This window comes from Amphiura filiformis, chromosome 7 (genome assembly GCF_039555335.1).
Source record: "Amphiura filiformis chromosome 7, Afil_fr2py, whole genome shotgun sequence".
Classification (NCBI taxonomy): domain Eukaryota; kingdom Metazoa; phylum Echinodermata; class Ophiuroidea; order Amphilepidida; family Amphiuridae; genus Amphiura; species Amphiura filiformis.
The window spans coordinates 30,406,662-30,425,714 of NC_092634.1; the positions used below are offsets into that span (position 1 = coordinate 30,406,662).

Below are 19,053 nucleotides of genomic sequence, written 5' to 3' on the forward strand. Positions count from 1 at the left end.
GAGAAAGTTTTGCTCCGAAAGATTTTTGGAATAAAACTTGTCGGACTTGCATTCGGAGTGCTGGTCGACATTTTCCGAAACTACCCTTCGGATTAAAAATAAACCTTTCGGGTTTACGACCTTATAAAGCATATTCGGACAATGACGACCCTTAAAAACATTCGGAACATTACGGCCGGAAAATCGCCCTGTTCCCAACTTGCCATCCCCTCCTATATCGATGTGCAGGTGGTAGTCGTAAGGTTCGAAAAAAGGTTTGCTGGTCCGAAAAAGGTTCAAAGAAAAAAGGTCCGAAAGTTAGGGTTAGGACAGCGTTAAGATTAGGGTTTCAGGTACCACCGAAATTTCGAACTAGCGACTCTTCCAGCAAAAATAATTTTTAAATGTTTTAAACGGGGTAAATTTGCATGTTGTAAATCGCGTTTTGTTTAGGTCAAAATGTGTTAAACTATCGGGTTATAAACAAGGTCATGTAAACATTTTTGAAACGTTTTATATGAAAATCATATACAATACAACATTTTTAAAATGTTTAGTGTCAAAATGTTAAGGTAAAAATGATATTTTTGGCAAACATTTTGGCAAAATATCTTGTCAACACTTAAAGCCATATTATAACATTTGCTGAGGAGAACGCCCTCGAAAGTTTTTTAAATTCTGGTTTTGTAATGTAGGCCCCCTACTTTAGTCAATAAAGATACTCTGCAAAAATCAAGACTCTAGGTGCTGTAGTTTTGTCAAAATCCGAGATTTTGAATAAAACGATGGAACCGGCGTTTTATTATTACGATGGAAATAATAAGTCGAACACGTATGCACAGTACGTACACGGCGTGCGGGATACACATACACACACTCCGAGGATCGTACCGTATTACAACCGCGAGAGTAACATGCATGGGCGCTAAATTCCAATTTTCTATGCTTTACCTCACTTGTTCGGCTCAAAATTAAAAGGGGACATATCTGACAGTAAAAGTTAACATTTTATGGAAAATAAATACTAATCTAATCAGAAATGTTATAATATGGCTTTTTAAATAACATAATGTTAAAATGTTTTGCAGCAAGTATTCAAAAATATTTTGAATGTTATTAAAAGGTCAACTTATATATACCTTTTACATGTAACCCGACATTTGAACGTTTTCTGAAAACCGTTTTGTGAAATATGCTGGGCTTAGGACTAGATACGAACCAGCTTTCTACGAGCTCGTATAACTCATGATCGCTGTTCATTTCAACATGACAAAGTTCCTTTAGGTTGTGTCACGCATTTATCGTATGTTAAAAGTTATACAAACAAAGATAAGTGGACAAATCACACATGCTTCGACATTCAAAGAAAGCAGTTGGTAGCACATTAGTGTATGCTGAGACTAGCTTGGTTTACTAGTCTCAGGTGTATATGTTTTCTTTTTATTACAGCAAAACTAAGAATAGGTAAAATCGTCATGATCGTACTTGGTGGAATATGAGATGTCATGCTGCTACACCATTTATAAAAGCTTATAATGATATAAGAAATGAAGATGGATATGTAGTAAACGTGGGCTAAAAACTACTATGATACCTTTACTTAGCTGGAAGGTAACTCGAAGTTGATGAACACTTAGTCTATGTTCCGGTCCGGAGGTTAATCGCCCCCCCAATCCGCGACTGGGCTTTAGCCTGGCTTGAGAATTTTGTTTGAGCTTCATCCCATCAGGACCCAAGTGCTCCGCACGGAGCGACCGTTTAAACACAAGCAAACAAAACGGAGCCAAAATTGTTTCATTTCCAATGAAACCAGCTGTATAAACCGTTGATCATTTGAATATCTCAAAATTTGACCTCACGCAGTGGCGGCCAGTAATTTTTTCGGCGGGGGTGGGTGTGGGGGGGGGGGGCATGGGGGAAAAGTGAATTTCATGGGGGATCAACAAATTTTGCGCAAAATTGCCGCAAAAAGTGGATATTTTCGTAATTTTGGCATTTTAATGGGACAAGGAGAGTGGCAAGAGTTCTGACTGGGGGAATTTTCCCCCTGCCCCCCGGCGTCGCCACTGAGCCCTCAAGTTATTGAGTATGAGTTTTGTACCCATCAAAGGTCTTTCTCATTAACGCGGTGCAAACATGTCAGGGTTAATGAACTGTGTCCTGACAGATGAGCATGTTTGTGACCCTTCATTTCAAATGGAGGTCGCATTCTTAATGCTCACAGCCTTCAACATAATTTTTTCTAAATTTTCTTAAAATATCAAGAGCTATCTATATCTGAAGAACCACGGAACCGGCAATACTAAGCTTGTTTGTACTCATTTTAATGCATTTGTGATGCTGATTCCAAATATGGTCATAAAAATGACATTATTCTGAAATTTTTGAATTTTTAAATATTTGTCGTCAGCAGTCGACACCATGCAGCGTGGAGAGGGTTAATGTGAATCTCAAAACCAGAAAAGATATCTTACACTTCCCAGAATCCTTTGCAACATGAAACACCACCTCATTTCATCAAATGACACTCCTATTACCGTTGAACATGTTCCATTTGCTTTCAAAATGCTCAAGTAGATAGCCTATAACTAAATGGGTCGACATAGTCATGAAATAAACACATTTTCCAAGATCTGGATGTACTCTATTCATTGAGGTACCTTTAGTCACTATCAACTCATCATGTTGAACTGGATTGCAAATCAGTAGAGAACATTGAAATAGAAGCAATGCATTATGGGAAGTGTAAGACATCCCCGGCAAGACATCTCCTCTGCTCAAAAACTTTCAAAAGCAGGTCAGGGTTATATTGGGCTATTCTAGAAAATAAACGACCACCCCTAGTATAGATAGTCTTTGTCAAAGACTGACTCGCGATAGTGTCGGACTCGCGATCAAGGGGGGGGGGGGTGAGCGGCGAAGCCGCGATGAGCCGCGAAGCGGCGAGTACGAGCCGCGAAACGACTCGCGAAACAGAAACCACTGGAATTTCAGACTAATTTTGAAAATGTGCTCTGGAATCTTTCTAAACACAGATTTGCCCTATATTAGGGGGTGGCCGTTTATTTTCTGGAATAGCCCATTGCATGAGTGAAAATGTTGGTCACCACTAAACATGTAATGAATATAATAACTATTGTCCCTTGCGATTCACGGTCACATTAAATGCACGGAATTTAAAACGGTCATGACTTTTTAAAACCCTTTTCAAGCAGCGTGAGTTTTGGCAGCATAAACACATTGATACTTTCCGCTGGGGATGCAACATAGCTGTGAATCAGCTATTAGCTGTCAAGGCATTTAATTTTCCTGGAGACCTGGGCAAATGAATTTTTCTGACGGTATAATCTTTTCATCTCAGCGGATTTGAAGTCATTTATTAAATGACACCTACATTATGTATCTAAGGCAATCATCATCATACTTTATAGAATTATAGAGCACAAAAATAATAGAACTTTAATCATAAATATTAAATTTACATGTTATCTTAAAAATAGACCTAAACCTATTACGATAAAGGCTATAGGTAGGGTGGAAAACTAGAAAATGTATATTTTTCGGTACAATTAAACTCACAGAGCAATGATGGAAGTGCAACATTCAAAACTGCATCTCATTTTCTTACATAATGAGAAGCAACTAAAGCTGCTGACATGGCCTGTTATTGATTAAAAACAGGGAACATATGACACAACATCCAATGGGGGGGTAACACAAAACATATAAACAAAGTTAAAATCCGACGTTTCGAAAAGACAAAACTTTTCTTTTTGCTAGTGTGACACTGTTGTATCCTTTTGGATCCATCCTTTGGTTCCCCGCTGGTCAGTTGGAACAGATTTCCCTGTTTTATAGGCCTAATTATGGTTTATTGAACCAGATATAAAACTGTAGGCTACCAATATTATTTTGTAACTCACTAAATTATTCCATACAAAATAGACGATTTATTTTTTAAAGTCTTACGGGACTTAGAACTTCAGTACCCTTAAGAATTCTTATGCCGAATTTCATTGTTTCGAAAAGATATTGTTTTTACTCCCAAAAGGTTTTTCTCTCTCTCTCTGAAGAGGCATTTCTTCGACAGCGTCTTCCAGAGGGAGGGTTTTGGCCCCAATCGGTAATTTCCCTCACGCATTTCTGGGGTATTTTCCAAAGAACCTCATTTATTTTTCGGAAGAGCAACCCTAATTATGATATTTTTGGACCAATGCTCCATAGAAGGCGAACCTGTTGGAATAATTATTGAAACCGTTGGATAAATATTAATTAGTGGGTTTTTAGCGGGTTCGCCGTCGGACAAGTTTAGAACTGTCAAGCTTTCGTCAGGAGTAGCTCTGACTTCTTCAGGACAAAAGTACCTAAGAATGAAACATGTAGACCGCCCCTTGTCTACTGATGACTCTGAAAAGAGTCGTTCACTGAAGACTGCCCCTTGTCAACAGAGAACAAGCAGATCTCGCCTATCTGCTAATATAAAGGTTTTAAATATTATTTGGGAATAGTTTCGGAGTAAGGACCGAAAACAACTTGCCCTGCCTGCCCGTATACACTCTAAAAAGTGTTAATATAATTATCACTTTTTGAGCAACAGTTTTCATCGGTATGTCATTTTTAAAGACATTGCTTGTTTCCAAAAAGTTTAATATGCAAATATCACTACCCACACTACCCATTTAAAGAATGGTACAACCCTAATACATATTCATTTCGGTTCCATGTCACTAATTCGACATCAACACCCCATACACCGATATGCAAGAAGACAACGAGTACCAGCTAAAAGTTTGCCTTGATCTTGCCGCGGTTGACACTAGTGGGTCGGTAGTAGGCCAATGATAGGGCGCTTATGACAATCAGTTCAGTTTGCTTACATACTCAAACAAGTGGCGCTGCCTTTGATCTTACTCCACGACAAATCTGCACGTGACAACGGACTCCTTTCTCGCTAGAACAGTTTACTTAATTATTTTTTTCCGCAAAATTTCTCTGTAATTTGCACTGAGAGGAGTTGATAAAAGCTAGCAGACGACAGTTTTGAAGCTTACATCTCTTCTGCCGATAATTTTGACAATTCGCTGACATTTAACAACGACTGTTTTGATTTTAGCACACAGGAGTTTCTCCAACGTCAACATCAGTACTGTGGAATTACTCATTTACAGCATTTGGGAATTATTTATTTCCTTTCACCGTCTATAAAGTTATACTTTAACGCGGAGCACCATGATGTCATCTAGGCCATAGTTTTCTCTCAATTGGATTAATAGTATATAGTCCCTTGTCACCGGACCCGTCGTCATCATTTATCTTCCATCACTAGTGTTTATCCTGAATATATTTGTGAAATCTCAAGTCCTCATCATGGATGACTTATACTACGTCATGAATTAAACTTGGAGCATAGCACATCAACAGCTTTATTTATCCGTGCAATTCAACATCCCATCATCTCCTATCTGCCAGGCTGCCTGCATAAAAAGACCAAAAACGGTAAGAGATTTTTTAATTAAAATCCAATTTGAAATTTGGAAAGAAATTACTGCTTTTTCTTTTTGTGTGTAGGGTTCTTAAAATTTCAACATGAATTGCTTTTATAAATGTCAAATAACCAAAGTCAAAGTCAAGTTTCAGCAGCTGCAAAGTATATGTTTTGTTTAAATCCGAAGATTTTGCTCATCTAGCATGACCTGTCATAGGGAGTTCAACTGTAACATATCATAACATGTGGCCCAAAATAATAAATGTAACTCACATTTTCTCATCCGTATACTAATAATAATAATTTACAATAAATTATTGATTTAGATTCCCAAGTGCTTGTTTAAAGTTTTAAACCAAAGGCATTTTCGTCATCTTTTCTACGAATTGCATATCGCATATCGGAAGTCTACACATGCTCGACGATTCCATTCATCTACTTTTATGACTTTGACTTCCGTAAACATTCTTTGTTGTGTTATTTTGCTTTTGAGGATAAAATTATTTTATGGCATGGCAGTCATCAAAATCGGCTTCTTTATGAATAATTAATGATCTGGTGATCAATATTTTGAAATAGGCCTACCATTTGAAACAAGCATACGACATACATGTAGAGAGTCCAGATATCGAAAGAGGCGAGCAAAGCCAAAAGACAATATCTTGTGGGGTGGAGGGGAACTTCAGGCCCAGAAAAAGGCAAGTTTTGAGTAGGGGAGGGGAAAATGGTGATTTGAATTGAAGTCCACATGTTCAACAATTTTATTTTCCTGAATATTCATTATATTGGCCGGCGCCGGCTCTGACATCGGTTCGCCATCAAGACCACGGTTTTAAACCAACACAACTTTAATCTGTTTATAAGAACTGCCAAAATTATGATATCGGTATACACACGGTGTGCTTTTATTATCAGCGTGTTCGGTAGAATTTCAAAGGCACAGTGAGTAGGTATACTTCACGCGTGGCCAGGCTGGGGAATACCCTATATTTGAACCATGTAACCCACGATTACTAGCGACATTGATGTGACCCACGGTGATTAGATGCTTGAAGGACTGCCTGCAGCCTGCACTGTTCTCTGTTTAATATCAACCGCCAGCTACACACAAATGTCACTTCGCCCAAGTTCAAGTTTTATTCGGTTATTAACGAGTCTTGTAAAGTGAGCACAGACGTCAGGTCGATCGACCAGCCGACCAACGCAAAAGAAACTCATGGTCATTCGCAATTAAATTCTCATTAATTTTACCGTCCTCGGACAAGGGCACAACTTTTGACACGCGACAAGAGCAGTTCGAATAGTTTCTGGAGTTTCTCAAAGGTGAAGGGGCAAGTTCAAGCTGTACTGAAACTTTTAGGAGCTATAAATTCATATCAAAATGTACTAAAGCTAAAATTTAATAACAGATTTGCCGTATAATAATCGAATGTGCAAAATTTTCTCAGATCGGTCGTCGTTATGTAGATGACACCGTGGTTATTTTTGATTATCAGATAGTTCCTCAATTATACACTCTCCTTTATTATGCCGCCTGGGAGTATGTATACCGTGTATCACAGATATCTATAGTATATTAGTATAACAACATCATGTATTCTTCTCGTCGCGTTTAGTGTTTGTTCAAGTTCAGGATTTTTGGAAAACCTGAAGCTATATGGCAAAAGCAAAATATTTAATAACAAAATAGCAAAATACCGCGGTGCTTTAAGTAAACACAAACCTTTATTCCAAGTAGGCCTAAGATACTTTAAATATAAGCCCTATAGTCCCTTATTAAATTTAATATGGGCCTACACATTTTATTATTGAAAGTTACTGAAAAAATAACACTTGTCTCTTGTGTATCATTAAATTAGAAAAGCTAATTTCGTAAAATTAGCCAATTTGCACATTAATTTTTCCAATTTATCATCTAGTATTGAAAATCATTCAACATTTTGCAACACATGTTTTACCAATCCGTCAGTGTAGCGTGCGCTTCCATCCCCTGTACAAAACGTATTATGAATTAACTCGATACCGACTACAACGAGGTAAAGAAATGCCGACACAAAAGACTGAATAATAACTGCTTTCATGCTCGATAGAGTCTACAATAAAGAGTTAAACGATGAATCGGTTATGAACCACTTGTCCGATTTCAAAAGGGTCTCTATTCATCGAGTGCGTAAAGAAATGATAACACTGACTCGTTACACTTGTTAGCGGTGTGTCAAAAACGTTAGAGCGTCAAAGGAATATGCCGAAGGACTTAAAAAGCAGTTTAATTCTGTTTCTGATTTAACCATACAGGAAAATAACCATTTTTTATCAATTTTATTTAATTTCATCACACAAAATTGCTCGAGTTAATCTAAATTATAAGCTTGAGTGGTTAGTATTTATTTCCACATAATTAGAAACATCAATAATTTTCTCACCAACCATGCCAACAGTTGTAGCAATCACTAAAATGATTTTATTTATTTCAATTTCGGAAGTCATACTCGTAAAGTTTTATAACTTCCTTTACAAGTTCGATCGGCGATACAGGTGCACAGTATAACTGTATAATTTTATTCCTTAATCTATTATATAAGTCATTCAGCAAAACAAGAGATATTGATATAGCGGTATTTTACGTTCGAAGATTGTTTAAACTTCTTTTGTAATGTTTTGTGTTGTGAAGTGTTGACATGCTCTATTCATATTTAGTACATTTCAAACAAGTGATGAAAAGGCATACTTATTGTCGTGTTGTAATTCTCTTGTTTTTTTAAGTCAACATGACGGACGTGATCAAAGGTCGAACCAAAAGGGTTATAAACTCTCACTCCTCACAACACAACCCTATTTGACCACTGACAATCATTTTCAGTTCGAATCGTGGGTCAAATCATTTAAAGTCGCACAATTTTTCTCTTATTAAAAGCCCATTCAGCTATTTGAAATCATTCTGCGATTTAAAAATTATCAAAACTCATTTTTTTTTCACCCTTTAATTGTTAGTATATATAGCAGAGTCTTTATAGATGTGCTAACATGTCAGTTTAGTTTACGTGAAACTGTACATGTATGTAGCATACCGGGGTAGCATAAAACGACTTGAGTTAAAGAAACTTTTTTTCAATATTTTGTGTCATGACCTGTATATTTTGACCTGAAACATAATTGACCCCTCACTAGGATCCACAACATGCTCATCTATCAGGGGCACAGTTCTTAAACCCCATTACGTTTGTACATTCATTGAATGACCTTCGAAAATTTGGGTACAAAAACTCATATACTCTGCAACATGAGGTCAAATTTTGCCCTATGATTATGTAATTGAGGTTATTGGACTATGCCATTGGGATGAGGCTATTGTGGTCCATAGTGCCTGGTAGTAGTTACGTGAAAAGTTTTCTTGTCGATCGGTAGTCTGACCAGTAGGACCTGATTTTTTTAAGCCACAGACCATCTATTTTGCTCAATAAAGATGAACCGCTCAAGTTCACCAACGGTTAACCGCGAAACCCGAGGAACTTAGTTTTCCTCGGGTTTCGCGGTTGGTGGACTTTCGCGGTTCATCCAAGTGATTTGGTCTACTACCTTCATCATGATGTACACAGAACCTAGTGTGGCTTTAAAAAATCAGGTATAGCGAGAAACTCTTCAAAAGTCGCTCAATTGGGCTACAAAATCAAGACATTTTTGATACCAAAACAGCACTCTTCACTATTATAAGTATTATACTAATACTGATTTATACTGAGTAGGACTATCCCCACCCCCGGGGTAAGGTTTGAACCATGATCGATTGTAGGCCCGTATTTGTAAACCGCGTTTTTGCATGCTGATGATCCACAACGCATTACAACAATCACATAATTCTTTTGAAGTTGGACGAGTCGAGAAATGACATTGAACTGAAGTGACTTGAAGTGGAAATAATTATTTTAACTTTTATCATGACCAACTCGTGTAGTTGGTATTGGTGATGAATGAAACCAACGCATTGGATTCCCAACCGGCGCTCAAGGACTCTGGAGTGATTAGATCGCGGTTGGCAGGCGGGGGTCGCGTGCGCCGTGTCCTCAAATACACCCAAAGGGCCCTATCAAATTGCACATAAAAAACTTTGCGCTATATCAGCCACAATAGTATCATGTACAACGACGCAGTTCATTAACCCCCACTCAATAAGACACAGCTCAAACTTGACCTCGAGTTGTGGGGAATCAGAAATAGTCTTCAACACATTCAAAGGTCATTACCTGAATGAAGAAATATACCGAGGTTATGGAACTGAGTCATGGGGATGAGCGTGTTTAAGATACTTGTGGATGGAGGATGTCCTCCTACGTTTACCTATAGGATTCCTTTGATCAGAGCCGAGTGTATCTGTGTCATGGTAACATCGGGAAAATAAGGTCGAAATACCAATGCCAATACCAATGGATGGACTCAGAGTCTGGGATGGACTGGTCTGTATGGTCTGGTAGTGGTATTGACAAACAGTTTTTAGGTCATTATGGCGAATGTCCTTTTTATTAGGACATAAGAAATGCCCGCTCTTTAACGTTTCTCATTTGTATAGGCTATATATAAGCGGGAGATCTTCTTCTCTGGTTTAACTCGAAGAACTTTCAGAAAAGCCCTTCGTCAAAATCGTCCATAGTTTCGGCAGTGTTCGGACATAACGCGCAGCTCCTTGCCATAAAGTTTATTTGAAAAGTTTATAATTAGCATAATTTGAGAACTGCGACGTCTTTTCATTTTCAAAGAAAAAAAACGGTCATGAACTACGCTCTATATGGGACATTTTTAGGCTATTTCTGATCATAGGTTTCAACTCCCTGGTCCAATTCCCGGCGGTGGAGATTGGATGGGATATTGGCTTGGGGGAAATGTTTCAAATTAATTGGCAACCTCAGGCTGTAGATTAAATTCAGACTTTCACTCTGATGGTTCATTTAGAATTGGGTAAATCAATCATAAAAGTATACTTCGTCCTTCGGAGGGGACGTTAAGCCGTCGGTCCCGTGTACAGAGAGCCATACGTACATGTATCTCGCAGCCAGTTTCGAAAAGAGTAGGGTCAAACCGTCAAAGGGTGTTAACCCCTGACTGTTCCCCCGGACCGTTCCCAACACGTCCCAGTGTTCAAATGGACCCCAATGGAAAGCTTCAATAGAGGCTTTCTTGGGCTATCCAGGGTTGTCAAAACCCGAACAAATCGAATCAAAACACATTTTTTGTACATGTAGACTATACAGGTGTACAAATTAAGGCATTTTGACTTTTTAAGACGTTTGCCTTAAAAAGTTCATGGCCAATATTCATGGCCTTTCATTTACGGTGAGCATCGGTGTTTTTGCACTAATTGATTTAAATTGATTTAAATGTGACCTGATAATGCTACCTTAATATTTGACACCTTTTACATACAAAAGGTAAACACCGGTAATTATCGGTAATTGCCAATTACGTCTATAAAAGGCCTATACATGTGCAGGTAAACGAAACGATCTGGCGATGGCAGATAGGAGATCTCTGTTTCACATCACGGGGCCTAGAGCCCTTGTACTTCACCATTGCCCTTCAAACTCAATTGTAAGGCTCTCTTTATAATTATTGAAGTTCAGATGAGCTACATCATGGCTACTTCATGTATTGAGTATATAGGACATGTATGACACAACAGGCCCTATTGTAGGACACAGTCGGGGACACGATTTCGTACATCGGAAGCTGTGAATCTTATTCTGATGGTTTAGAAGCGCATTTACTATCGCTCTTCTTTTATTTTGTAGAATGCCCCTTCCCCAAGTATCCGTTTCTTTTCCTCCCGAAGCACTATTATAGATCCGTCATCCGGAGTATAAATACCGGCAGTTTAATCGCTGTATTCGTGATTACATTACAGCCCCCCCCCCCCCTGCGGAAAGTCCCAATGTAGCATGTACATAGCAACTCCCAAGAAATCAAAAGAATTGCTGTTTTTAGTCTCAGTTGGTCACGGTGAAGAAGAGTTCTCACGCTGATAAACATGATAAAAGGACTTCAACCTTTAACATGGTTCTGATTTGATGAACTGAGCTTGTACTTATGTATACCGAATGCTCATCAGTGCAGACTGCAAAATTGGGTAAGTGCAATAGCTGCCCTGTGAACATTTGGCAACTTACACACAGTATATTGTACTCATCTACACATGGCAGCTATTGCACTTACCCACTTCTGGCAGTGGGAAGTCGATATACATTGTACATGTACTTTACAGGTCCGAAACTATCACAGTATCATTCCTCTCCTATCCTTCATATCGGAGATGTCAGTGGAAATCGTAGTAAAGAAGACCTCGGGCCGGGAGTGTTTCGGGCTAAACTTATAGTATACATGTCTAATACGTAAAGAATTAAGCAGAATTTATAAAAACATGTACATGCAGGCCTATATTTTATTTACATGTATATTTTTACATAGTCTGCGTGAGCGGCTTTGATAAAACCATACCTGTGTGAGAACTTCATCATAAGTGTCAATTCTCGTTAATAACGCGGCGCCAATAACTTCAATAAGTTAACCACGACATATCGCTATTTCATCTCACAAGGGTGCCTCTTTTACAAAACGGGATCTCATTCACTTTAAGCAGCTGTGATGTGTAATGAGAGCTATGATATAGGTGGATGAAAATAGATCCTGCCGGCCACTGTCAAGTTGAAGTTAAACTGCATGCATGCATGCAGACATATAGAGCTAGAAATGTGCAGAAACATTGCCCATAACTTCCACTTCAAAAGCTTTCACAAGAACCTTTTTTTACTCCAAATGAAAATCGAAGTATAACACTGTACTACACATTTATCGTGACAGTTCATTTGAGCTCATTTGCTCGCCCTATTCCTTTTAAAAGGAATTTTTATTTACTCGGTGCCGAGATTCGTTTGTTAATTTGCCACGCCAATCTTCCTGACAAAGTGGATCACGATGCATGATTAATATCAAACCTCAAAGTTCAAAAAAAAAAAAAAAAGTATTATTTTACATACATACATGTAGGTCCTAGAAACATTCAAACAAATTATCCAACTATAAAACATACGATGCTATTGCTAATAAAAAATTAAGTGTATCGCGATTTAACAGCAAGCTTTTTTTTTTCTGTGTTATGATCACATCTTCTTTATGCTGTTAATCATGTTAATGACCATAATAGTTTGATTATTGTCCAACAATATTATATTGCCGTGTCGGCGCCGTGGCTTATCGGTGCTTCACGTAAAAGAGGAAACCGGATGCTCAAGTCTCCAAGAACTTTTAAAAGTTTCATAGCGCTTTTTATGCGCACTTCAAGTTGCCGTAAATTTTCAGAATCGTGGAGTCATGTACCTCTGCTTCTAAGAATTCATAATCCATCTAATAAAAAACAAAAACTGCTCGTCATCAAGCAGTAGCTATAATAAATAACTTAACATCATGTACACTTATTTCATTTATGACTAGGTGAGAGGTTCTCATACGGCATCTATTTGATTTGCTGCGGCATACCTCCCGCCACCGGGCATCACCTGGACGCACCAAAAAACAAAAGGACCCATTTTAATGTCACTCCTAATTACGTCTTCTATAGGGATTGGTCACGATGACATGCTGGTGATGTATCCGGGACAAGCTGTGGTCGGACAGACGGGTTCTTTTCAGACTCCTACGGACTTTTCTTTCCATTTTTCCAGCCTCCCTCCCCCCACTGTCCAGAGTGTCGGGTCGGGGACCACTGTAAAGTCAGCGGTCCGATCTAGGCAAGCACACCTGCCTAGCGGCGCATGGTTCTGCTAAACGTCGGGCCGCTTGATCAAAAGGGACCGCTTAGAAGCGGCACATTTGAAGCCTACTGGAGCACAGTTGACCACGTGTATATTGCGAGGCTAGAATCATCATACCAAAACACTAAATAGCCGCTTACTTACAAATTCTGTAAATATACATCAACTTTGTGAAATAATATTGTATTGAATTTCACGTTCTCCTTAATAAATATCATGGGAAAAGGAGTTAAGGGTGATGGAATTACAAAAGTGTAAATTTCTATGGCATTTGGTAGTATTACAAGTTCTTAAAAGATCTTAGTATAAACCTTTTGTTACCATGGTTACAGCAATGCCATGCAATTCGTTAATACTAAGTAGTATTGCAAAGTGAGCAGTCATTGGAACGAAAGTTTAATTTCCAAATGAAGTACCCATACATTCTGATTCAAAGTGGGTACTCAACCATTCTACACCACAAATAAAATCACCGGTCTGCTGAAATCATTTGAACCAATCATCACATTTTCAGATCACATACAACAAATGATCCGAAACCTCTTAATTCCTTGAACCAATGGGAAGTACACTAAATCCAATAGTTTTTCTTGCGGTCCGCAAAGTTGATTTGAAAATGATGTAGTTTTTAATGTTTACTTGATAAAGTCCCCCACGGTTTACGAAAAGACCCGAGGGGTGACCTACGCCGAACGTATGTCGCAGCTGAAGCAACAAAACGAGACAGGGTATCTTTACTCGTACTATTAGGAGCCCGACGTCGAGAATTTAGCCCGGGCAATTCGTTCCGACGTTAACACAACCCGCCCTGGTAAGGTAATATCTACATGTTTGATTTCACCCTCATGGTATTTCAGCTTTTCATCTTCACCGATTTGTCAGAAGAGAGGAGGAAGTAGGTCTCAGCTCACCTTCCAATTAATGTATATCCTCAAGACCTGATTAGTGAATTCCCGATGCAACGATCATGATCATTGGCGCACTTGCAAGCCCCCATGTCACAAGGGAAAAAGCGGTAAATCGCACATTATTTCACATTATTTGCAGAATCTCTCCTCTTTTTTCACATTATAAGCTTACTTAACAGAAATTGTGGAAAATTTTGGCGATCTTAGCGATTTTGCTCGTTTTACCGCTTTTTCCCTTGTGTCATGGGGCCTCTTGCAGGTGGAACATACATTTGAAATGAAAAGTATGATATAAACTTAACTTAAGTGGTTATCTTCTTCAAATACGACGACCATTCACGTGGTTGCAGGTGTCGATCATGATCATGATGGAACAATTATCCTGAGATTCAGGCTTCAGCAGTCCTGATATCAGCAACAGGTAGAACTGTAAGAACATTCTACCGGCTGCTCCCAATCAAAAGGCTATAGTATAACATTCGCGCCATTTTGTCCTAACATTTTGAGCTACTATTGCAACATTCTCTTTTGCGGTGACGTCGCGACGGCAAATTGTAATTGCTGTAAGTTTTACTAGGGGGTTTCTTTCACTAACTTTCTAGCGACTAAAAACAAGACGTGTAAGACCACAGATGCAAGATTTAAGTCTGTGTATATTGTGTACGTGTATGTTTGCATTACATTACTTCCAAGGAATCTTAGTCTTACCAACGGACATAACGAGGACCTCCAAACGTACGTCCTCGGCGACGTCGAAAAACAAGTCCTATTATCCCGGCAGTTTATCCCATTAGCTAACGTCCTCTGAGCGTTTACGTCGTGAGGACCTGCAGTATTATACCGATTGTTTGATGATACCCAAACACACTGACATACAGAGGACTTTTGGACTCATCATTTTAATGGTCCTCGGAAATATGCGTATTGCAAGGGGGTGTGTGACAGAGTGTATGAGTGTTGGACAAAGCACCCCTTATTGGTGACAGCCAACAATTGACGCATCTGTATCCGTTTATTATGCTCATTAATATTGCACTGTGAATCTTCTTTTCTCTCTCCGCAGATCTATCTCAGAACCACAATGAATAGAACTATGAACATCACCGCACACATAATATCCACGTTATACTTTATACTAGTACTCTGCAGTGAATCACAACATTTTGCATCAGGAAGAAGAGCAGCTAATCAAAATGAATATGAATTAGACTTGAATAAATTAAATGCGGACCCTGATAATTTAATGGACCATATAAGACACCTTGCTTCAGCACTAGAAACGTGTGGTTTTAATGGAGAATTACAGCAGATGTCGCTATATCACCTCAGGAATAGATCAGTAACTTGTAATGATGGTTCTCCGGCAGGGTAAGTAGTGATGAAATGTCGTGCAATTGTGTCAAATGCTTTAGAAAGATCAAGAAATATGCTTATCATTGTGTTTATTAATTAGGGCTTATGGTGATGACGCTATATATTACTTAGGAATAGATCAGTAACTTGTAATGACGGTTCTCCGGCAGGGTATAGTATTTTGTTCTAGTGATGATAATTTCGTGCAATGGTGTCAAAGCTTTGGAAAGATCGAGAAATATGCTTATCATGCATGGTGTTTATTAATTAGTGCTTATAGTGATGACGCTATTACATGTATATATCACTTAGGAATAAACAATAACTTGTAAGGATGGTTCTCCAGGGTATAAGTAGTGATGATAATGTCGTGCAATTGTGTCAAATGCTTTGGAAATATCAAGAAAGATGTTCATCATGGTGTTTATTAATTAGTGCTTATACTATAGTGATGACACTATTACATGTATATGAAGAAATTTGTTTCAAAACCCCTTACATCCACTTGCCCAATTTTGAGAACACATCCAAAAATCATCAAGATAATCACTGATACAAGGTGTTTTTCAACAAAATCAGTTTTTGGCAGGATGCTCATCCTACCCAAGCATCCCGCCAAAAACTGCTTTTGTTGCAAACCCCAAGATATTTTGATGACTTTTTTTGATGTGTTCTCAAAAATGGGCAAGTGGATGTAAGGGGTTTTGAAACAAAGCTCTTCATATATCACTTATGAATAGATCAGTAACTTGTAATGATGGTTCTCCGGCAGGGTAAGTTTCTGTTTTAGTGATGATATTCGTGCAATGGTGTCAAATGCTTTGGAAATATCAAGAAAGATGCTCATCATGGTGTTTATTAATTAGTGCTTATGGCGATGACGTTATATTTTACTTGGGAATTAATAGATCAGTAACTTGTAATAATGGTTCTCAGGCAGGGTAAAGTATTCTAGTGATGATAATGTCGTGCAATGGTGTCAAATGCTTTAGAAAGACCAAGAAATATGCTTATCATGGTGTTTATTAATTAGTGCTTATGGTGATGACGTTATATATTACTTGGGAATTAATACATCAGTAACTTGTAATAATGGTTCTCAGGCAGGGTAAGTATTCTAGTGTTTATTAATTAGTGCGTATGGTGATGACGCTATATATCACTTAGGAATTAATAGATCAGTAACTTGTAATGACGGTTCTCTGGCAGGGTAAGTTTTTGTTTTAGTGATGATATTGTCGTGCAATGGTATCAAATACTTTAGAAAGATCGAGAAATATGGTTATCATGGTGTTTATTAATTAGTGCTTATAGTGATGACGCTATATATTACTTAGGAATAGATCAGTAACTTGTAATGACGGTTCTCCGGCAGGGTAAGTTTTTGTTTTAGTGATGATAATGTCATGCAATGGTATCAAATGCTTTGGACAGATCTAGAAAGATGCTCATCATGGTATTTATTAATTAGTGCTTTGATGATGACGCTATATATTACTTAGGAATAGATCAGTAACTTGTAATGACGGTTCTCCGGCAGGGTAAGTTTTTGTTTTAGTGATGATAATGTCATGCAATGGTATCAAATGCTTTGGACAGATCTAGAAAGATGCTCATCATGGTATTTATTAATTAGTGCTTTGATGATGACGCTATATATCACTTAGGAATAGATCAGTAACTTGTAATGATGGTTCTCTGGCAGGGTAAGTATTCTAGTGATGATAATGTCGTGCAATTGTGTCAAATGCTTTGGAAAGATCAAGAATTAAAGATGCTTATATGTTTAGTGCTTTTGGTGATCATTGATGTTCAGATTGTATGTGCCCTTGTCGCCATTCATGTTTCTGCTTATTATTCACAGTGCGTTTCTTGATCCATTTTGCTTGATAATAGTTTCTAGCTTTCAGATGGATGTCATTTCATGTTAGGCCATCTCAATTAAATCCTGTGTCTCAAAGCTTGTGAGAAATTGAAAACCTAATGCAGAATGCGGTGTTTTTTATTGTTTTTTTTATTTATTTTTTTATGTGTCAGACTGTCAGTACAAGATTTCGGACAAGCATTTTGTACAATTTACAAAAAATATCCAATGTTACAAATGTTGGAATAGCAAACAAAAAAGTCACTGCTACAAACTAAGATTCTTCTCTTTTATTATTTTCGTGTCCAAAGTTAGCGAAAAAATCGAAAACTTGAAATCAAATACGAATTTTGAGTTATATTTTTCGCCTTTTTGTAAAAATAAAATAAAAAGAGATAAAAAATTAAATTTCTTGATTTTCAACACGCTCGGCAGCTTTGAGACACAAGATTTAATTAAGATGGCCTTATATGCAAAGTAGAATATATTATATACCCCTTTGGTGTTATGCTATGGAAAGCAAAATGAACTAAAAAATCTCAGAACACCTCAGACCCGTTTTGGGTGTGTGCTCAAGATTAAAATTGCAATTTCATGAGTACATGTACATTGTAAGGCCAGGAATAATATCAAGTTATTATTTGACTTTATCGTTGTGGACAATGATATTGCTTGTCCGAGAAAATACTACAGATGTCAGGATAAATGTTTCCAAAGAAGACTATTAAAACATATTGGAACGTGTCACTGTCAGTGTGTACAAATCAAACACATCTGATGGGTATTTAGATTAGTTTAAACAAATGCAACAGATTGCTATCGACTCGTTTTTTCTGGACAAATTTGTCCAGAGCCCGTACATGCAGTATTTTCTTGTAGAGTACAAAACAGTACATCCTCAACCCACTATAAGACTTGGATAAAGTTAAATGACTTGATATGATTCCTGGGCTTTTAAAATCATGAAATTGTCAACAAAATATTTTCATCTGCAGCACTTCAGTTGCATCCGAAGTGCTCTGAGAAGTTGCAGTATTAACTGTCACATGGATAAAAGAAGTGCCGACAATAATTAAAGAATTTGCAGATGACGTTTAATGTTGTTAACCTAATGACATACTGACATAATTTCTCTACCGAATGACCCAGATTCACATATTTATGTTACAATTTAAACAAAATTTCAGTTTAAAGTTGGGCCACTTTACCACACAGGGCAGAAAACATAGGAAGACTGTGTAATGTTCAAATTGAAACTGGCTTTGACATTTATTATTTTATAAAATCTACACATTTTATTACCATTTACCAAATTAGATATATCATAAAGCCCTTTATATAAACCGCAGCTTTAACATGACGACTACGCATGAATATATTATTTTTCTTTACTGTTCATAACTTATTAAGGCATATTCAAAGGTTCAGTCAGTCAGGAAATTAGAACACTTTGGCTACGTTTCTGACCAAAATTAATCAAGAATAAGTTCAGAGAAACGTCATGTAAACTTAATCTATTTAACAAAAACGATTAAGGGATCTGATATTAACGTTTATCGACGTTTTCACGTATTTTCTGTGGGACCTGAGAGTACACCAGACATATGGAATTGCATTTTGAATACGAGGAATGTTCTTCTGATATCAAATAATTTGGATTTTTTGAAA

The 19,053-nt window shown here is 37.7% G+C and overlaps 1 protein-coding gene across 3 annotated transcripts in view; it reads left to right on the forward strand.

Moving 5' to 3' along the window:
• Window positions 1-4,793: 4,793 nt before the first annotated feature.
• Window positions 4,794-19,053, forward strand: part of LOC140157005 (palmitoleoyl-protein carboxylesterase notum1'-like) — a 40,577-nt gene continuing 26,317 nt past the window's right edge. The window contains exons 1-2 of one of the 3 annotated variants that reach the window (XM_072180059.1): window positions 4,794-5,475; window positions 15,232-15,536. In XM_072180059.1, the coding sequence (XP_072036160.1) occupies window positions 15,250-15,536 (287 nt within the window). In that variant the 5' untranslated portion in view covers window positions 4,794-5,475; window positions 15,232-15,249. Of the gene's footprint in view, window positions 5,476-15,231; window positions 15,537-16,238; window positions 16,295-19,053 lie in introns of those variants that run through there. The other 2 variants (XM_072180057.1, XM_072180058.1) reach the window with 2 other exon arrangements.